The sequence below is a fragment of the Microtus ochrogaster genome, chromosome 4 (genome assembly GCF_000317375.1).
Source record: "Microtus ochrogaster isolate Prairie Vole_2 chromosome 4, MicOch1.0, whole genome shotgun sequence".
NCBI lineage: Eukaryota > Metazoa > Chordata > Mammalia > Rodentia > Cricetidae > Microtus > Microtus ochrogaster.
The window spans coordinates 88,768,308-88,791,248 of record NC_022011.1 but is presented as its reverse complement, the minus strand read 5'-3'; the positions used below and the strand labels follow the sequence as shown (position 1 = coordinate 88,791,248).

At 38.6% G+C, this 22,941-nt stretch overlaps 1 protein-coding gene across 6 annotated transcripts in view; it reads left to right on the top strand.

The window, feature by feature from the left end:
• The window catches only part of Pde1a (phosphodiesterase 1A), a 239,366-nt gene extending 219,989 nt beyond the window's left edge, over positions 1 to 19,377 (top strand). For all 6 annotated transcript variants that reach the window (XM_013346009.2, XM_013346008.2, XM_013346007.2 and 3 more), the window contains 2 exons: positions 14,856 to 14,972; positions 16,896 to 19,377. In XM_013346009.2, the coding sequence (XP_013201463.1) occupies positions 14,856 to 14,929 (74 nt within the window). In that variant the 3' untranslated portion in view covers positions 14,930 to 14,972; positions 16,896 to 19,377. The remainder of the gene's footprint in view (positions 1 to 14,855; positions 14,973 to 16,895) is intronic.
• The last annotated feature ends 3,564 nt before the right edge of the window (positions 19,378 to 22,941 follow it).

Here is a 22,941-nt window from a genome sequence, read left to right as displayed (position 1 = left end):
GAAAGAATGCGGTGTCCGTGTAATTATTTCGGGGCATAAGCTAGCCGGAGGCGGCCGGGGTGCTGGGGAGCAGCCCCGCCACTACTATTACTACATGCTCTCTTTAAGAACCTTTAGATTTACACTCAACGTTCTGGTTCTTTCTTCCCCCTCTGTCTCTAACATCCCTTAGTTGATCAAAGCCAATCTAGATCTTAATCCATCTAACAAAACAAAAACCCCTCTTCCATCAGGGTCTTGCTACCATTCAGCAATGAACTCAAGAGTAGACCAGAGTAGGGTCTGACCAGCTGCTGAAATGGTCTCCGGGTACTGATCCATGTAGGACATTAGAACCTTCATGAGTCAGTGCCATTTGCTGTCCATCCAGCCTTTTGGCGCATATTAATAGTCACCAATTAAACCTTATATTTTTCGGTATATAGTCATTCCTTCATCTACAGAAAATAGGCTCCAATATCCAATAGGCCTGAAGGCATGCACAACTCCTAATCCTCTATATACTACAATTTATTATATGGATCCATATTTATCAGGTATTTTTAATTTTGTTTTGATGTGTATGGGTGTTTTGACTGCATGTATGCCTGTGAACTTCATGTGTGTCTGCTGCCAGAAGAGGGCCTTGGATTCTAAGGAACTGGAATTACAGACAGTTATGAGCCACCATGTGGGTATAAATAATTAAACCCAGGGCCTCTGTAAGAGCAATTAGTGCTCTTAAAAAAACTGAACTACAGCTCCAAGCCTTCGTTACACATCTTAATATGTAAATTAGGCAGGGTAACTAATAGAAGACATCATGGTAATCACACACTAAAACAGAACTCTATAGCAACATACTATAATAAAAAATATAAATGGGTACTCAACCTCTTTCTCAAAATATCTTACTGGAAGTTGTGTTGAAATCAGTATAATAGATCAGTTCCCATAGCTCTGGATTTCCGTGAGGACTCTGTTGTTCATGTGAGTTAGTAGGTAAGATTAGTGGGAAAAGGATTTTCTCATAGTAAAAATGAACAAGTTCTTCCTCATATCATTTTTTAAAGTGGCTCTCAGACAGAATATTATCTCTTTATATAATTTAATCTCCAAATACAGGTATAGTAACATTAATGCATAAAACTAACGTCTTTCATGATAACCTCTTATTTGATTCTGAAGACGTTTACCTGAGCCAAAATTGATTAAAATTATTTTTTTCACATCATATGAAGGTCATCATTGACAAATACAAGAGTCATGAATGGTTCTAGTAGCAAAAGCAAAATATACTGAGAATTAAGAAAATATTGATTGCATTTGATTTTATAACTTTACCACAGTAGACTCTAAAAGCATGACTAATTTATAAAATTAATCACAGGTTATTTTTTTATCATTATTCCTTCATACTTTCTCTAGATTGTTAAAATAAGTACGCTTTTCTTTCAGAACCCAGATAAAATCCACAGGAGCATCCTGTTTTTTCCTCAGTAACCATCAGTGGGTAAATCTTCCTGTGTGCTGACAGCTCTAATTTGATCAAAAGACTTGGCAGTTTTGGTATTCTTGCTGGAAGTCCACCGGGGCCTGAGTAAGAAAGGGACTCCGTTTTTGCAGATTGCTCAGTTGACATCAGAAACCCCAGACATAAGAGCTGTACATTTCCTGATGGCCCTGGCCTGACCAACATCTTTGCACCTTCAAATGTTGGTGCAAATAGGATTCGGTGACACCTTTGTCGACTGAGAAGATGCAGTGAGTGGCAATAAATGTTCTCTGAGCAACTGACCAGTAATTTCGTCCTGTCTTCTGTAAGACGACCGAGACAAAAGAGCATTTTCCAAAATTTCTGAAAGGAAGCACAGACTTCAGAAATTTATCTTTAATATAAATTCCAAGACTTTCCTCTGAAAAGGCTTTACTACTCTCTACCATCGAAATGATTTATGAAAATTAAAAGGAAAATATCATACAAGTAATGTTTATAATTTATATTCTAGTGAGAATGAATGGCCAGGGCAGAATGACTTAACACAGTTTGGGTTGGGTCTTGAATCATCTGCCACCACGGAACTTAGTTTAAGACTAGCTAAGTTAGTCTTTAAGAATCCCCTAAAATATTTCAATTGCATTTCATTTTTTTATTTTTAGTAAGTGTAGTGTGTGTGTGTAACGTGTGTGGCTACAAGTGACAGAACCTGTGGAAGTCAGGGAACCACTTTCAGGAGTAGAAACTCTGATATATATGTGTGTGTGTGTGTGTGTGTATGTATATATATATATATGTATATATATACATATATACAATTTTAACAAGTGATTTTCAATACTTTTTTAAATGTGACTCTGTTATAGCTAATTTAATATTTAGTTATACCAGAGCATTAAAGGAACCTAATTAATCAGCTAAGAGTAGTGGTGGAATAACAATCTATAAAATATTGCCTTTACAATGATCTAACTCTCTGCCTTAAAGGAAAAATGACTGTATTATACAATTATATTAAATCTAAAGATAAGACATCTATGTATACTAAGGGAAGACATAAGCATCACAGAAGTTAACTTATACCCAGGGAGACAACATGATACAGGGTTAAAATCTAGAATTTTGCTATTGTCAGTAATAGTTACACAGTTTTGAGCAATTTCACTCAGAACTGTGACTTCATCATTACGAAGCTGTCATTTTACATGTCTCAATATCTGTGATAAATGCTGTATGCATCAGTGTATGTGAAATGTTTGCTGGCCTGTGTCTTTTACACTGGTACTTATTCTTGTGGGCTGCGTATACCTCAAGTCTCCTTGTAGAACTTAAGCAAGACTTCCTTGAAGTGTGCTGTGGGAAATCACTCTTGCTGATGGTTAACACGGGATGAGGTGTGCAAGGGTGCAGCTCCATCCAACAGGCACACGGACTGCTGTGTCTCAACACCAAGTCGTCACCAGTAGCTCTATGAGTATCTTTCCCAAATGTCTCTCTGATCCATCTAGTTGTCTACATGGAGGGATAGCCGTGGACACAGCTGTCTAGTGTGTAAAGATGCAAATGAATTTGTCTACATTAACCTTTTAAGGAATTGCGGGTCCTTCATTTTCACTTTAGCACAGTGATTCTCAACCTTCCTCATGTTGAGATCTTTTAGCACAGTTCCTCATGTTACGGTGACCCCAAACCGTAAAATTATTTTCATTGCTACTTCATAACTGTAATTCTGCTATTGTTATGAATGGTAATGGGAATCTCTGTGTTTTCTGAAGGTCTTGGGCAGATCCTATGAAAAGGTCATTCAATCCCAAAGGGGTTGTGACTCATGTGAAAATAATCTTGAGATTTCTGTAGACCTAAATGCTCTAAAAGGGGAAGCTTTATAACCCAGCAAATGGTTCATGAAAATTAAATCCTGAAAGAATACAGATTTTATTTAACACAAACACTACAGTTATCCTAACTTCACTTCTTTGAAGGTTTGTCATGCTTTTATTAATCAATTTTCCTCGTGGACTGTGGGAATCTAGGAAGTTTCCAGAGATCACATGGGAAGGTTTATAACTGAACTGTTGATTTTTCTCATCCATATTTAATTTCTATGTTTGCTTATCCAAATCACTTGTACAGAGCAAAGGGGAACAAATACCTGTAGTTTCTTCCCAAATGAAGTTGAGTACATAAACCTTCAAAGGGAGATGGAGAAAACCTTCAAGAATCTGAAGGTGCAACTTCATTACAATGTCATTTCTAAGATATAATTAGGCTAGACATGGTCGTTCATACCTGTAATGCCAGCCCTTGAAGCAGAAACAAGTAGAATTCTGTGGGTTCAAGTTCAGCCTCCTCTACATAGCACATTCCCGGGTAGCCAGGAGTGTGTAATGTGACCTTGTCTCAAAAACAAAATAAATAAGGCTGGGTGGTGGCTGGGGCAAGCCTGTATTTCCAGCTAGTCTGTAGCAGAGGCTGGAAAATCTCAAGTCCAAAACCCAGGCTGGCCTCCAAAGCACAGTCAAGTTCAGCCTGGAAAATGGAGCCAAACTCTGTTTCAGCATTATTAGTGGTGCAACGCTAGCCTAGGATGCATCAAACCCTAAGTTCAGTGCCCAGTATAACAACAAGATAACGAATAAAATCAAAACTGTAAGACAAGCCCTTTCTTTAGCTTGAAAACTGGGGATAAATGTTTTGGGAAGGTTTGTGTTAATTTTTATTGATATCTAGAATATCCTGTGACACTAATGAGACATAGAGTCCGTGGATCACTCAGTGACATCGGTTTACCACTCTGGAAGTAGGATTTACTTAGTCCGGTCCCACATCACCCTCTGTGTTGATGAAGCTGATGGAAATACAAGAAATAGAAAACCCAGAGATGTCAGGCCACAGATACTAAGACAACAGCTCTCATGGTAGTGTGGTGGAGATACAATTTATTTGGAGTTGCTTCACTTCCATCTTTAGAGCAACCCTTTTACATGACTATGGAGAGGTAACTGATTCCATCACTGGGGACCCACAGACGACTCCATGGCTCATTGCTTAAAGGACTTTTATTTTAAAGCATGACTTTGCCAACGGATTGCAAAAGGAACAGCATGCATGAACATACAAGGAAAGCCATTTCTTCCATCACTCCTTTCAAAAACTGCGATTGGAGGATACCCTTCACACATCCTTTCCACTAACCCCTCCCCATAGTCAGCAAAGTTAGGTAAGAATCTGCACACCAGAGGTAAATAAATGGCACAGGAAGAACGTTATGAAAACACCAGAGTTTTCCTCGGCTAAGGTGTAGGGTAGCTGAGGGGATAGGACAGCTCTCTCTCTCAGCTCATCAGAGGACTCCTATACGTGGGTTCCAACCTTCTAAATATTCTAGGATTTGATGACATTAAACAAAGTTAATAGAAGCAACTGCTATAAAAGCAAAACTTTGGGTGACACCCTATAATTTCAATTGCATGCCATGTGTGAATCTGTCAAGCAACAGTAACACGAGGTCCATCTGGCAGCTGCTAGAGTTAGGATCAGGCATCCCACCAGGGGTTGCTGAGGTTGTCTTCCATGATAAACATCTGCTAAGCATTGCGTATCCCAGTCTCATAATAACTACATGTGATTTGAGCTCTCACAAGATAATTGAAAGAAGATGGAGTGGAAGAAAAAAAAACACTAAAATTTGGGGGAATTGACACATACAATTTCCTGAATCTCCATCTCCCAAGTTAGGAGCACACAATGTTACCTCTCCAGATCACGGAAGTTTGCAACAGGTGATCCTGTCTGAGCAGAGGATTGAAGAATTTGTCAAAACAAAATGAGAGCGTTTGCATGTTTTTCTTTCTTGGGTATAGAGAAGCAGAGATGTATGGGTTTCAACATTAAGGCCCCACTTCTCCTAGCAGTGCGAGTTTTGTGATAACTGCTCCTCACGTTAGCATTTCTTTGTCTCTTTGATGTTCTCAGAAGGCATAGGACCTGTGTGAGCCTTGTATTTTTGTTTGTTCGTTTCTTAAGTAGTTTCCAGCTTACTTTTACTGTAGTGTTTACAGCCGAAAGCATTAGTAAAAGAGAATCCTGGGGGTTTTGTTTTAGTTTGGTTTATTTTTGTTTGTTTGTCTGTTTGTTTTACACTCTACATGCTTTTATTACAAGACTACCAAGAATACGAGGGGAATCCTTCATCTGGTAATTACATCTAAAGCACAGATATTTGACAAAAAAAGAGAAAAAAAGTCGTTCATTAAACTATATGTTTAAATCATTATCAAAAAGAAATTTTATATAATAAAGCCAGGAAAAAAGTTGTAAAATATAGTTTACAATCATTATTCACATTCAAGTCTGTACATCAATGCACACAACAACATGGACCCACACATGAATTCAATACAAATAATTTATATATTTGAATTTAAATAACATATTGAACTAGAGACTGGCAATAGCCAGCAAGTAACCTCATATGAGAATAAAAATAGAAAGTGTATATTCTAGTATCATTGCATTGTCAGTTTTCATAAGTATTTTTAGTTTTTCTTTTCCTCCACAAGATGGCTCAGCCATTAAAGGCTAGACTCACAACCAAAATTATTAGCATTTGTTTGTTTTTAACAAAACGCTGCTCTCATTTTTGGCTATCAAACTGCTCCTTCATCCCTAGAGAACTGAATTTGAAATCTTTTTAGATTTTCTTAACATGGAAATGAAAAATATCACATTTATTTCATACTTTTTATCCTGAAATTTTACATTTTTTTTTCCCAGACAACAAACAATACTCTTGCTCTTTCAAAGCAGTGTACACTTAGCCCCTTTGGGTTGGGAGTCAGCCTGTGTAAGCAGCATCTTCAGGTTTGTGCAGCAGTGGGTAGCTCTAGAGTGGAAGGCTCAGATCTGCCCCACACATGGATGAGACTTTGGGCAAAATGAAACTGATGACTAAGTGTGTCTCACTAGGCACAGACTTAGCAAACAGTGGAAACCCTCTGTGACGGCTGCCTTTGCTGTTGCTATGGTTACTAATCTTAGCATGTTATTCTTATCAATTCATGGTTTTGTGCCTTTTCTTGCCCAGATTTCCCATGATTTAATAAATTAAGGCATATTGAGCATTTGTGTTAAAGTACAATAGATTTCATCAAGAACCTAAGATAGAAAGGCTATCATGTATTAACTACTCATAAACATTTCTGAACTTAACTGTATCATTATTGTACTCATCTGGGAGTTTCCCTTAAAATACTTTTAAAATGAACAGAAATGGCAGCAAATAGGCAAATTTGGTCAATTAAGTTTGCATAATTCTGCTATGCCTCTTACATTAAAGATGTGATTCCTAGGCCCCTCCACACACATTTCCAGCTCTTCTGGAATATGGAGGAGAATGTGACTCCACAGCTCCTATATAGAAGAGGTCACATCAGCGATTTTTTTTCAGGATTGTCTGTTACAAACCAAGCTTAGTTATATTCACCAGTCTCCACTTGGGCACAGAAGTAGACTGCTACATTGATATAACTGGGCATTTTTTTAAAGTAAAAAAAACAATTGAATGTTTCTGCTTATTTATCAAACTAAAATTTAAATAGAAAATTTAGTTCCTCGGAGTATTTCCAGCACAGCCAAAATGTTTCCTCCCTTTGCACATTTTTATTTCCAAGTTTCAATTCCTGAAACTAATTTAGATGGATGCAGATAAAACCAGTAACATGAACAACTATTCTGGCTATAAAAGATAAAGATAAAAAAAATTAGCACAACTTTCAGACTCTGTTTTTATCTATATTCTGATAAGTGTCCAGTCCGACGCGTGCTTACCAAACATTCCTGGGCGTGGAGTCTTCTTGGGAGCATAGTTGGCCTAACAGGGAATCACACCCTTAAAGAAAACTGACTCTCCCAGCTACTATCAAATGCCACGCCATAACCCTGGGCTAAGGTGGGACTTTGTGTCAACCTCCCTTCTCCCAGTGCTGGGGTGTTGTTATTCTGTCTTGAGCTTGTTTGCACTATCAGCTGCTGTGGGAGTGTAAACTTACACAGCCTTTATGGAAGTCGTGAAAGAGACCTACTATGTAACCATTATGTAATCAAGCTATACAACTCTGGGGCACATTGCCAAAGGACTACAGAGATAGATGCTTGCTCACAAACGTCCCTTGCTGCTCTATTAGCCGGGTAATGGAAACAGTGTAGATGTCCTACACTGATGAATGGATAATGAAAATGTGATGCATTTGCCCAAAGAGATGCTATCCCAGTGTTCAGAAAAATGAAGTGATGAAACTTGCAGGTAAATGGATGGAACTGGAAACAATCACCATTAGTAAGTTAAGCCAGGCCCAGCAACACAGACCTCCCATGCTCTCTCTCACGTGTTGATGGTAGCCTTGACACTCTAGGTATGTCTTTCGTTTGAAATACCCACAAAGGTTAGGGAAATAGTAAGGGGCTCTCGGGGGAAGAACCTTTCCGAAGAGGGGAGACAGAGCACAGTGGTATAAGAATAAAGAGGAAGAACGGAACAGGAAGGACTAAAGGCAAGGGTGGGTAGAAGAGGGTGTGGAGAAATGACAGCTAACACTAACGCCCTTCTGAAAAGCCTTATGGAAACTTACTACTATGGAAGTTTCCTAAACTATACACACATACACATACAAAATGAATTTAAATGGAGGTACCTATAACATGGGGCAATGCTCCAACTAGACACCACATGTTGTCAAATAAAACCCCATAACCAGGAAAGATTTATCTCTTTTTGAGTTTTTGGTCTATGAAATCTTAGACCTTCTAATATTATAGGCTATTGCCAATAGTCTTGGTTACTTACCATCCAGAACTCAATGTTAAGACCATTTGGCAATTGAGTTGAATCTTACATAACAGTTTATGAAATGGCACATTTGTATTAGTCAGATTCCTCATCTCTGTGACACAATTCTGGAGAAAATAATGTCAGAGGAAGATTCATTTTGGCTGGCTGTCTTCTTAGAGCGTCAGGGTAAACTTTGCCATTAGTTCTTCTGAAGTTTAGAAAGAAGCCTACATGCTCCCAATATACAGTGGCATCGAGTAAATATTGCCATTCCAAGGAATGATGCATTGTGAATAAAAAAAAGAGGGCTAGAACCAAAGCAAAGCCAAAACCCAACAGGAAAATTGCTGAATTTTATAGCTCTATGTGTGGTTTCTGAAGCACACATTTAAATGTGTAAAGCCCTGTTCTTATACCCTTGGTAATTTGACCTGTTGTAAGGAGGCCACTAGTTTGTTCCTAGCTGCTTTGCCTTAAAATAATCACACATAAACTGTATTAATAAAGTCACTGCTTGGCCCATTAGCACTAGTGTCTTATTGACTAACTCTTACATATTAATTTAGCCCATTTCTACTAATCTGTGTATCGCCACGTGACTGTGGCTTACTAGCTAAAGTTTCCAGCTGTCTCCAGTGGGCTACATGGCTTCTCTCTGACTCTGCCTTTCTTTCTCCCAGCATTCAGTTTAGTTTTCCCTGCCTACCTAAGTTCTGCCCTGCTATAGGTCCAAAGCAGTTTCTTTATTCATTAATGGTAATCGCAGCACACAGAGGAGACTCCCACATCATTGACCTCTCTTTGGAACTGGCTCCACTAACTGCCTAAAACTTGCCTTAGCATATGTTTCATGTTATTGACATATCATCAGCATATTTTTCATGTTATTGACATATCTAACTTCCTGGAGGCTTCAAAGCATGTTGATCTTCATTCTCACAGCTTCACATGTTATACTTTGAGAGTTGGCACCTGAGGACCAACCATGCTATACACTGTATGCACTTACCAATCCTCCATGATTCTTTATGCCCACGAAGCTATTATCATATGGATGATACAGAGATTTGCTATCAGCTAGGAAGTAGCTAGGGTCCCATGAACCATGTCTTCAGAAAGTTCTGAGTGCCTGAGTGATGAGCCAGGTGAAATGCCTCCCTAGGTCACCCCATGCTAGAACAACACTCTTTAATGTTCAATAAATATTTCAATTAAGTTTATGCCTTTAGATCTTTGACTTTGCTCAAGATATCCTCAAGATACCAATCTTATTCTATTGCCTCAGTACACAATATTTGGTCGTGATAGCTTATTGTTACTCTTATTGCTATTATCATCCCTCCTCTTTCTCCTTTGTCCTTAATTTCTCCTTTCTCTTAATTTTTCAGAACTGAGGATTGGCTCTAGGGCCTTGTATATGTTAGTTCTGCACTCTGCCTCTCAATTACAGCCCAATCTCTTTGGCTGCTTTCTAGTTTTACTATCTCTTTAGCAACCACATTTTTCTTAATTTCAACCTTGAACACATTCATCTTCTGGGAAATTTTCAAGTTTTTATCCTCCTTCAAATTTGATTTTTGTTTCTCACTTTCATTGTAAAGTGGCCAAAAGTAGCTAGCAACATTTAAACTACAGTCTAAATGCACTGAAATTTCTTCTGTCCATTTTTAAAGTTAACTTTGTACAAAATCTTAGGGCGTGGCCAGAATGCAGACAAGTTCTTCACAGTATTGCACCAGTGGTCTCTATTACCATTCTCCAAAGGATGTTCATTTTCATCTGAAAGCTCCTGAGGAATCTTTAAGTTCTTTATTCCTGTGGGCATTTTATCTTCCAAATTCTCATTGGAATTTCTCATTGATGTCTGCCTGCAGCACTGTAGAACTTTTCCATCTCATAGTTGTGCACTGTTCCAAACTCACCCTTACAAACCAGTGCTAAAATCTAACTCACATAGTTAGGAATAGTCAAAACCCTGGCTCCCCTTCTCTGATACCAGGTTTCTTTGTCAGTCAGAGTTTCACTCCCATACAAAAAAAAAAAAGAGGAAAAATTTATTGAGCCATTATTTTAGCAATTTTAGCCCAAGGTCAAACAAATTGTTACTTTGAGCTGAGGTAACACAAAATATATGGTAGTAGTAATTGCAGTCCTGGTCATTCACAGAATATTAAAGAGGTACATGTAGTACCACGGTGTGTCATTATATTCCCTCACCACACTGATGTTGTTTTCTAGTGTAAATGGAATTCTTTCTGAATTATATGTATTTTATTTATATATTTTATTAAAAAAAAAAGAACACACATACTTTCAGACTATAAGGAGGGGCCAGATCATATTAGAAAAGCCCGAAACCTTTGATTCCATGGATGGCTTCCAAGTTCTTTTACAAAGGACAGCCTTACTGAGAAGGTTATTTAAAATTATCTTTGGGGGAATGAATGATCCCTGCCATTTCCTCCTTCCTGAAAGGATGATGTCATATTATATGCCCAAGAGTGACTTACACATTAAATACCCAAATTAATGAATTAATTGATGCATCTGGCAGTCTGATGATAATAATAAATACAGGAAGCTGGGAAAATGCATGTCTTTCCAGGGCACACCCCAGTGGTCTACTTTTTCTAATGAGATGTGATCTCCCACTTTCCACTACTTTCCAAGGATGATGTCATATTGCAGATATATTAATTACTCTGGGTACCCCAGGATCGACTTATTTTACTTCTGTGGTGTGCATCTCAATTACAGTCATAAAATGCTTTTACTGTGATGATAAGTTGCCACTATAGCACCTTGTCTGGTCATTGGTATTGTAGCATACAGGGTCCACAGATGAATAGAGTGTTGATGATTCTTTTCCATCCTCAGCCTACAGCAAACCTCTTAGTACCATGAACATTGTCCAGTAAAGAAGGAGACACCATCTTGGTTACTGCTCTTCTTTTCCATCCTAAAACAAAACCGTCTCCCATCTTCATCTATAAGGTCATATGATCTAGTTCTGTTGGGAAACCAACAGCACTGACATTTACCTGAATTGTTTAAGAACTTCTCTGACCAACACCTCAAGGTATAACCTGAACTTTTGCATTGCAATGTTTGTTTAGTAACCTGTGGCTTCTGAAAATAGTTTGAACAACCTATGAAGGGTATTTCTACAGAGAAAAACTTTTACCCTAGAGTTACTTACAGAATCTTATAGATTATTTCATAATTTGAATCTTTTATTTTTCCTAGCTTTAAACTCAAATTATCATGCATGTCATTTGTAGGCTACATTGTATGCAAATATTAGTGACATCTTTGTCATAACTAGAAATCATAAATATTTTTATAATATATTTAATGACATATCCTGAAGTTTAGTTTAATGTCATTATTACTTCAACATCATCTATAGAGTAGAACTACAGTTAGTCCTTTTCATTCACAGAATTGCCAAAGAGGAACATGTAGTACCACTATGTCACTATGTTCCCTTACTATGCTGATATTGTAGTATAAATGGAATTCTATCTGAATTAGATGTATTTCATTTATATATTTGTAGATGGAAGTTTATGTACCACCCAGTCTGGCAGCTGTTTAGTCCCAAATAAACACACAGAGGCTTATATTAATTAGAAACTGTTTGGCCTATTAGCTCAGGCTTCTTATCAACTAGCTCTTAAAGCTACACTGTAACTGTTTAAAGTTGTTTTCATTTGAATATGTCTTTACTATATATCTCTATCTTTTTCTGAGCACATTAGTCTCAAATCTGCTAAGCAGCATGGCTAGGATTAAAACTTTGGCTTTGATAGCTAGCTGAACCCCATTCCTTAGCTTTCTGAGAGTCTAGCTTCATAGCAAAGGTACTGGTGCGGTCCATGTTTATTGCCACAACTCTATGGAATTTCAAGGTCTCTGCCACCACCAAGAAACATACTGCTGAATGCTCATAAACGCCATTATGTGTTTAGTGGCAGGGCCTCTTAAAGAAGCTATGAGGTTTTTGAGACTAAAGCTGAGTCAGGAAGCCTCTCTAAAAGGAGTCACATCTCTGTTTCCCTCTAGCAAACAGAGCCTACTGGAAAAAAGACAGTTACCAAGAGGCTGAGCTTAACTCTTTTCTTGTCTGTCTAGAGTCATTTTGTTAAGCTTTCTCAGGCTTTAATGTGAAAATTCTTGCCAAATTATAGGGTGCCATTCGTAGATGGAAGTTTCTGTCCCACCCAATTCGGCAGCTGTTCAGTCCCAAAGAAACACATTAAGGATTATATTAATTATAAACACTTTGCCTATTACTCAGGCTTATTACTAACTAGCTCTTAAAACTTAAATTAATCATAATTCTTGTCTATGTTTAGCCACATGGCTTGGTACTTTTTCTCAGTGAGGCATTCTCATCTTACTTCCTCTGTGTCTGGCTGGTGACTGACTCTCTGTCTTTCCCCTTCCCAGAATTCTCCTTGTCTGGTTGCCTCACCTGCCTGGCTACTGGCCAATCTGCATTTTATTAAACTAATGTGAAAAATCTTTACAGTGTTTAAGAGCATTGTCTCACAGCATTTCTAAATGGTTTGTTTATTTGGGACTGAATGGGGCGGGGGGGGGGGAAACCAGGCAGGACAGAAACTTCCGTCTATATACATTTTATTTTAAAAGCAAGTTCACGCATTTGTTCAGACTGTAAGGATGGGCCAGATCATATTATAAAGTCTGAAAGCTTTGATTCTATGGATGGTTTCCCAGATCTTTTACATAGACCAGAAGGTTACCTAAAATTATCTCCGAGGGAACGAATTCTCCCCAGTCATTTCTTTCTTCCCAAAAGGATGATGTTGAAGTGTATGCCCAAGAGTGACTTACACATCAAACATCCAAGTGAACTACAATGAATGAGGCCACTAATTTTCACAAGCAGCCAAGCTTCTATGAAATCACTTGGCAGTGGTGTGTGTGTGTGTGCGCGTGTGCGCGTGTGTGACACCAGAACCTTACAGTTTGGGAAAAGGATACTCCTTTGGTGTCACCAAAGTATGGATGGACTTGGCCATAATACTTAATTATTATTTTTCTAATTGCACACACAGAATGTCTCCAAGATGTTATTTGCACATCATTTTGAGATTTTTTTTAAATTGTTGCATTGTTTCTATTATTTAATCCCTCTTCCATTTTTCCTTACTGATAAGATTTCTCTAGAGATAAGATTATTTGGAAAAGTAGAATGTTCTCTCCAATTTTTTATGGGATAAATATTTATGTCACTACATTCTTTTCACTGTCATTTCTTCTTTTCTACTGAAGTCAGCTTTGTTATTTTCTAATCTGCTCTTAAATAACAGAATATTAAGTCTGAAGTTTAAATCAAGGCTCCAAGATTATAAATGTCAGAGAGCAAAGGAAGCCATGAGGAACAATGTCGAAGAAGATACAGAACCCAGTTATAAACCTTTTAGTCTCTGTTTAAATGAATGAAATATGAAATTTCTGAAAATAGAAATGGGTTTATGAAGAAAATTCCATGCAAGAGATCCCTATAATGGAGTTATAGAATTGCTTCCTCCTCCTCCAAATCAGTGGAAGGGAGTTTCCCTGGAAGGAGAGAGTTTGCAGCTCAGGGTACACTGGGAATCTAATCTTACCCAAGAGAGTGAAGAGTCAAGTGAGTCAGTGGAGAAAACACAAGGACTTTGCTCAAGTGCTTTATGGGAGCAAATGCGTCGAGAGGGTTCCATGCGAACATATTTAATATAACAAGAGCTGGAAATATAGCATCAAATTTCTGGGAGGATGTTAGGCAGCCACCTGTTCTTGTTCTGTGGACAGGCTGGGTGAACTTAGTGAGAAGTACCTGGCTACATCACCTGTGCACTCTCAGAATACTCTTCATCCTCTCCTGTCTAACGCGTGTAAACAGTACTGCACTGGTGCTGGTCCAGGAGGCACTTGGGGATCCATTTATGTTTATCTCAAACTTTATAGTTTAATTTTTGATCTATTCTCTTCAGTGTCTTAGGAAGCACTGGGATAGTTTGCACGCTAATGCTTTCTTTATCTTCATGGTTTATATAAAGCTGGAGTTTATATAAAGTTCTAAGTCAATAAATTCAAAAATGTTGTTTGGGCAGACTTTTACTTGAAATGTCACTAGTCTCTCGTATCCATTTAATCTGTTTTAAATTCGTAGCAGCTAGTCAGTAAGTAGTAAACGACAGATCTCATTAGCATTTATTTAAAATTAGTTTCAGTAAAAGAAATACCCATGAAAATAATGCAGTTCGGTGTATGATTTAATAGATGCTTCTCTCATGGCTTTCGTTTCTGTGTTCCCAGACTATGCTGCAACTTCAAAGGTTAAGTAACCATTGGAAGACATGTTCTTGTACTTTGCAAACCTCCAAGCTGGAAAGAATAAGAACATCTTTGGAGAAATGCACTAAAAATGCGTTTTAAAGCCCAGTCTTTAACGCTTCACAAAGTGTTATCAGCTGGCACGTAAGCTCTTTTCCCCCAGAGGATAATTTTGTCTCACCTGTTTGTTTTATGTTTTAGGTGAGCTTGATCTTCATAAGAACTCAGAAGACTTAGGAAATGCTGAAGAAAGCTGTGCTGACACCCATCCATAAGTCTGAACAAACTTTAAGAGTTCAGTTGTTTTAAACATAAGAGGTAATCTTACTTTGTAGACAGAAAAAAAAAAAACCCAATTTCTAACATCATTAGAGATACAGGACCTCATTTAAACATTTTTCTGGGCTTTTAGAGATTTTTTTTGATCAACTAGGTTTTAAAAATCATCAACACAATTTTTATTTACTGAGATTAGAGTCTTAATTCTTTAAGGATAAAAACAATATTTTATAGGGTTTATGAAGAAGCTTCCAGTAAAGAAATCCCTATAGTGGGAGAAGATATTACTTCTTCTATGACATATGGGAACTATTTATATGCTTATTTCTATTTTTATTTTATACAAGAAATGTGACTATGTTCCTGATGGCAAACACAAAAATCATGTTTGGTAGAAATCTGTGGACAATGATGGCACTTGTTTTTAGAAATGGCCTGTAGGACTTGCTTTCAGTCTGCCAAATTGCTACTCTAGGAATGATGCTGTAGAAATATGAAGTTTTAAGGAGATGATATACTAATATTAATGACCATTAAAAAAGAATTATCGCCTTGGAAGGACACGTAAAAAACAGAAAATGAAAAAGGGTGGTGTATATAATGCAGATATCTTAAAGTTTACAAGAAAATGCATGTGAAACAAATCCCAAGTGTTATATGGAGTATTGGTGTCCATACAGTAATCGGAGCAAGGGAAAATGCTGAAGATGTCATGCCCTACCCGTAAGATGTTGTCATTGACTCTTCTGGTGCAGGTTTGAAACAGTTAAAATGTGATTTGGCTTTTAAGATAAATTCTTCAATATTTGTGGAGAGACTCTCATTGGTGAAAATCTTCTATATGTTATGTCAAGCATCCCATAATGGTTATGATTCCTGTTTTATACATGAAGCTTGGAAATAAATTAGATCACCAAGTGGATCTTTAGCATTTCTCTATTTAACATTGATAGTAACAGTTACAATGACTCCCCACACTTTCCACACAGACTGCACATCTTCCACCTTTAGAGATAGATCCTGGCCATTTAAGGTGAATAGGGTCTAAAAACATTGCATTCAAAGAATTAATAAAATAAAAGTATTATTTTAAAAAGATGAATTATTGGGTCCTGCTGATACCTGAGAGAACCTTTAAATTATATTTTTGAGAAAACAAACACAGTAGGCTATTATAGATGTTTTAAGTAACAAAAAGTTTTGTTGGGGTGTAACTATCATAAAAAACAAATAAGGATAATTATTTTCCTATAAAAATAGCAAGACTTTTTTCCAATAGGACATTTGCAACCTAATGTTTATTATATATTACCACATGCACACAAAAAAGACTGAAAACCTTTGGGTAGCATTTTATAAACATTTATGGTACAGGTCTGCAATATTTATGAACGTATTCCCAAAACATCTGTAGAGAATGCAAGCCAACAGTGTGTTCCCTGAAATGACTGTTCGGTGTATGAAAAAGACCCACTGCAGACACACAGGCCTACAGAGCAGATCTAGGAAGGAATTATAATTCAGACAAAACAAACAACTATTCAAAATGCTAAATCTCTTATTTCTGATAGAGTGTATGAGTCCTATGTGAAACTGCCACTCAGTAGCTAACACCTACATAGATTAAATGAAGCTCTCTATTCTTTCCTGATTTACTTTTAGTTCCCCAAATGTGTATCTATTGCATGTAACTTGTTTTGAAGTCTATAGTCTTCATGGAATGATATATTGAACTGAATATTAAATGTATAACCCTCCTACACTTGTTGCTCTTTGGTGTCTGGGGAAAAGCAACGCTCAATATTTTTCAAGAATACAGTACATTATTATTTACTGTAACTTGTAACTATATTTCCTGAGTTTATTTCTGTGATCTGAGATTTTGTATCTTCTAGCCAACAAATACCCAGCCTACCTTCCCATCCCTTCTCTGATGTCATGTTCATTTGATTTTTATTTCAGGGAAATGAAAGCAGCACCAAACCCATGAAAAGTCCTGACTTTCTAAAAAAACTTATAGTCACTTCTTTGAACATACATTTGCTCAAGCCATTTTAGTGGACTTCTCTGTAAGGAATGAGACCATAAATTTCAGTCTACTGACTGGGCAAAGAAGTACCTGTGAATTGTGACTAGGATTCTGGCCACTGCTTCTGCCACTGTTTTCCATCCATAATTCAATCATCTTGGATCAAGCCAGAGAAGAAATCTTTTAAGATTGAAAGTCAAACAGTTTCAAACTTTTATCACTTTCAACTTGTGCGGAAGGCGACCTGTTTCCCCACGTACTTCTTGCACTTGTCACTCAGCGTGCTGCTACAGTTTAAACAGAGAACCAACTCAAAACCAACCCAAAATGATGGAAAACGGGGTTTCCTCGCAAGGCTGGTGTGGTAAGACTGTCTTCTTTAAAAGGCATGGGAACAGGAGAATCGAGGTTGCTCGGTGGTTTGTGAAGTCCCCGCAGGAACTGACCATGATGACAGCTGCCACCCAGTGACTGGATGTACACTGCACTGTATCTCCGGCTGGGAAGCGACAGTGCCGCCTTCTGCTGAAGACGGAAGATCATCCTGTTACCATCCCTGTGGTTTTAAAGCACTAATGTGTACCCCATGTGTGTGGTCATATTGCAGGTCACAGCTTGCTCTCGGTCCACAGTAACAGGAGCATCAGTCATGGCAGGAGACAGGCACTTGAAGGGAAAACAGCGTTTCCCTTCTGGGATTTGATCCCATTAGGATATAAAAATACATTACAGGCGAATGGATAAGAGATGAGAGAGAGAGAGAGAGAGAGAGAGAGAGAGAGAGAGAGAGAGAGAGAGAGAGAGAGATTGTGTGTGTGTGTGTGTGTGTGTGTAAGCGTGTGTGTGTGTTTGCTGTAAGTCTGTGTACTCATGCTCAGAGGTGTATATGGAAATGGAAACTCATGCTTTTCCGTTTAGCTTACATTATTTGATGTGACTTCTTAATTTTGCTGAACAGAAATGAACTGCAGCCCTGCGTGGCTCTGCTTCTTGGCCGTGTTTTGCCTGGGCATGTGTGAAGCCTTTCCTCGCCCTAAGGGCCTTCACTTGTTTTCGGCTAACAAGAACGGTCAAGCCCGATAGGAGCTGTAGTTCCTCACCGTCCATACCTTTCCTGGATTGTGAGCTTCATGAATGGTGGAAATTGGATGGAATGAATCAAGAGCAACTGTCAATTAAATGACGTGCAGCAGGGTTTGCCCATCCTAATGAGTTGCTTCTTGCACCGGCATTTCCCCAGGTTCCACAAGGCTAAGCAATATTTCAGAGAAGGACCTGACCAGAAGCTTCTAAGCCTAAGTAGTGACGGTCTTTATAACCTAGATCTATTTTAATGTGTAAGCCATATTCTCTATGCATATTTAGTATGCATTATTGTAACTTAAGATATATTTGTGTGTAGACTGTATAAAATGCTTTTGAATGTTCTGTGAATTAGACTCTTAGTGTTAGTATTGTCCAAATCTTGTGCCGATCACAGCTAAATAATTGAATTGTATCATAGACATTATAATGTAATGGACATTTTAAATGTCAGCAGTAAAAATTGATCTATAATAATGTGTTGACAAGATTTATAGAAAATGTGCATCATGGTAGCCTTTGTCCTTTAAAATGGACTTTTTATTTCTATTTATGGAGAAACTGTAACTATTGCTCTTAATGTCCTCTTTTTTTAAAAAAAAATCTATATATTTGCCATCTAGAAAATATTCTGCTTTTACAGTAGAATCTGAGAGTCTAAGAAATCTAATTACTCTTGCTCCTAATTGAGCCAGTTGTCTTTAAGCAAAGCTAGAATCTCCGGAGGGAAGAATAAATTGTAACATATCTCATGGCATAGAAAACACATTCACTTTGTTCCTTTAATCTCTGTGCTTGGGTAATATGCACGGAAGGATACGCCCATTGGTCAGTGTGTGTGCTACCCACATTGTCAGAGTGACTTACAGAGCACTGTGACTGACTCGCAGGGGCCTGGGGAGACACACTTCCTCAGAGCCCTCACACTGCCTGGCACACTTACTCTCCTTCCCTCTTCCCTCTCTTCCTATCCCCACTCTCCCTACAGCGTTTCCTAGTCTGCCTTTCTTCTGCACTCCTTCCTTCCTTGCTCTCTCTGGAGGACCACTCCTGCTGGACACGTCAGACTGACGGCCCCGTGTGCTGTCCCTCTGCACATGGTGGTATGTGAGGCCACACTGTGAGGCAGGACTGTCTCTCTCCATAGGCTGCCGCAACTGCTTTGCGTTTTCAGTCACAGCTACCGACCCTACACTCGCAAGTTCATCTGCCTTTTCATTTAACCAGAACTTTGCATTTTTCACATGACAGCCTACAATTCTTGTGTTTTTATTATGCTGTAACTCTCTGTGTTTCCTACTACCCATGATTGCTAAATAAATCATATTTGATGGAAATTACCCTGGGCCATTTAGTATTCGCTCTAATTTCTTTCAGTGGATTGTTGAAAGATTGGAGAAATACAGAAGAGACTGGGGGTAAACCAAGTGAAGAACCGACGTGGGCGCATCTGTGCTGCCTTTCCGACGTGAGCACATCTGAGCTGCCTTTCCGACGTGGGCGTATTCTGAGCTGCCTTTCCGACGTGAGCACATCTGAGCTGCCTTTCCGACATGGGCGCATTCTGAGCTGCCTTTGTCCTATAAAGGAAATGATCCTTGATCATCGTATCACTAGATGCAAATGTCTGGCTAAAAGCATTGCTTACATACAGTTATGGAAATGAGAGACTTTTCTCTAGAAATCTCAAGTTTTATAGGTGAGCCATCCCCTCTGCGATTTATATATAGATTCAGAATGACACTTACAAAGGTAATATTTTCATTCTAGGTGCTTCCAAGAAGAGAGAAAAAGCAGAAGATGAGTTGACTAGAGTAATAAATAACGAGAAAATAAAATGATTGCCTGTTTTCCACTTGTGGCTCCCATGTAAATTATTAACAAATGTTATTTTTATTTTAATAATAATCTAGCAGTGTAGTAGGGTTACACCCAAAGACAGCCAAGTCTCAGAGAAGAATACTTGTCTGAACCCATAGAGTTCAGAGGTTGATGCCATCAATTTGGTCTGGATAACTGTGGTACCCAAAGACCTATTCTTCCTACCACGTCTTTGTGGAGTGGGCTGGAAGCACCGAGGAGTAGTGTGCCATTTGAAAAGAGCAATGTGGAAAGCAGAATGTCAATGTGGCAACTTCTCCATCAGTTAGTACAGATTTTAGGCAATAAGGAAAATGAAAACTTTAGAGTCAAAGGGCAGCAATGATGCTATTCACTCCAGTCTTATTTCTGTGGAAGAACTCTAAATATTTAACATGCAAATCCTATACATGCATATCTGTATCCTACTTGGGACATTTTAATCAATTTTTCTGAAACTGAAAAGCTCTCTCTATCTCAAATGAACATGTTTTTAATCTCAAATAGCTGAAGAGCAAATTTATTTCTTTTTTCAGCATTCCTGCTTTACATTATTTTCTCTTTTTTATTTTAATACAGAACATTATTTTTCCACAAAACACTCAAAAGTTTAGGTGAATGGAAAATAGCTTTAATCAAGGAATTCAACATTTCCCCAGCACATTCTACTTTATTGGAAATGACCTTGTGACCCATTTCACTGTAAGAGAAAGCAGATAAATGTTTAGAAGAAAATATTAAAAGTCTCTTCCTCGCAAAGGTTAAGGTGAAATGAACTGGTTCTTCAGAAACCTCTTCTTGGTGCTTACCATATACAAAATGAGACCAGAACAAAGAACAGCCCTGATCACATCTTTCTGAAGACCCACTGGGTGGGGGGGAGAGGGCGGGGGAGCAGGATGAAAGGAGGCACAGAAGGGACTTGATGTTCACACTTGTGATGACATGCTCTTCAGAACAAGATATCTTGTCTGTGTCATATGTTACAAACAGAGCCGCCCCTCTAGGCTCTGCCTTGCCCTGAAATTTAAATACCCTGATGGGGGGAATAACACTTTCATCTAAGCTCAATAGCCATTTTTGCTTCCATGAACCCCTGCTTTGTGCAAGGCTGTTCTGGAATCTTTTTCATGAAGGCATCAAATGCAGCATCCTTGGTAAATACAAGACAGGGCCAATCTAGCCCGGGGCACAGCAGAGCTACATTTTCCTTGGGGGTCTTTTATTCTCTAGCCCCACTTTCTATGTGGTGGGAAGCAACTAATTTATCTCTGCCACGGATTTAGTGATCTATGGTTTGGTACTGATGGTCACTGTGGCTTTCCCTCAATAGTGGCTGCACTTGCACCATCTTCCTTGGGACACCGAATCAATTGCTTGGGGGAACTTACACCTCTGAGCTCAGCCAGGGAACTAAAGGGAGAGAATCGAGAGTGGCAGGTCCAGGGGTCTAAGTGAAGGCACCAGAAGTGAGTTCAGTTGGGCAATGTCTTCTACATGGTGACTACCTTCCTTGCCCCTTCCAGGGTACAGTTTTCTGTCTTTTGAGTACTGATTATATATCATACACACAATAATTCAGCCAATATTGTAATTATCTCTTGTTTGGGTATGTATTTTCTATTTTCAATTTCCGTCTCGGAATGGTCTGGTGAACTTTTAAGTCATTCTAGTTGAATACAAAACCCATAACATTCTCCTCTAAGTAGAGCTAGACACTGACAGCCCCATTACCATGGCAACGTCCACCCCCGCACACCCCCAGCACCATTCCCACCAGATACTTCTGTCTGTCAGAGCTCGGAGTTCAGAACATTCTGGCACATTTGGAAGTCTGGAAGGACGAATAAAATTGAGGCTATCCTGTATATGGCCAACTTAAATTTCAAAATAACAGAGAAAAAAAACAAAGACACATTTTATAAACTGCCAGAGACTAAATAATAGCCACCAATAAGTACTATTGCATCTTGAAATAAAGCCAAGTATGTATATCTTGAGGATGATGTAATATGATGAAGGTTCATAACCAGTAGTAGTTTGTTAGTGCAATGAATTAGAATATCCTTTATCAAAATGGGTAGTGTACTGTGGATAGCATTGTCTGCATCACTGTTAAAGAGTACACAGAGAAACACCTCCCTCTGCCCGCAGAGGAAAAGGAAGTTACTTCTCTTGTTTTATTTTCAAAGTCTTTGGCTCTGGAAGATGACAGAAAGTTCGGATGTTTCCCCCTTCAACTTATTTGGAAAATCTTCATGCGTGTCTAAATTATTATCAGATGCAAGAAATAAGTCATCTACAGTTTCTTATATGCTCATCCTGAATACATTAGACTATACAAGAGCTCACTTGTTAGACATGACTTTTATCATAAATACTGTACACATTTGTAAACAGTTAAGGTGGAGTTCATTTGGAAAGAGGAATCTGCGCACTGTGCATGAATGCATTTTTACTGTAGTGTATCTTTGCATAGTGTATATTTGTGTTTGCATGCATACATGGAGCCTAATGACTAGCTAAAATATTAGAGACTTAGAATTTCAGAACTCAGGCTGGGGAGATGGCTCAGTTGGTAAAGTGCTTGAGGTGCAAGCTGAGGAGGACCTGTGTTCAATCCCCAGGACCCAAGTAAAGGAAAAGAGTAATGCTCGCACTTGTGATTCCATCACATACACATACATACCATACACACACCATACACACACCACACCACACACACACACCATACACACACATCACACCACACACACACACACCATACACACACACCACACACACACCATACAACACCACACACACACCACACACATACCACACATACATACCACACACACCATACACACACCACACACACACCACACACACCACACATATATACCATACACACACCATACACACACCACACCACACACACACACACCATACACACACCATACACACACACCACACCACACACACACACACCATACACACACCATACACACACACCACACCACACACACACACACCATACACACACCATACACACAC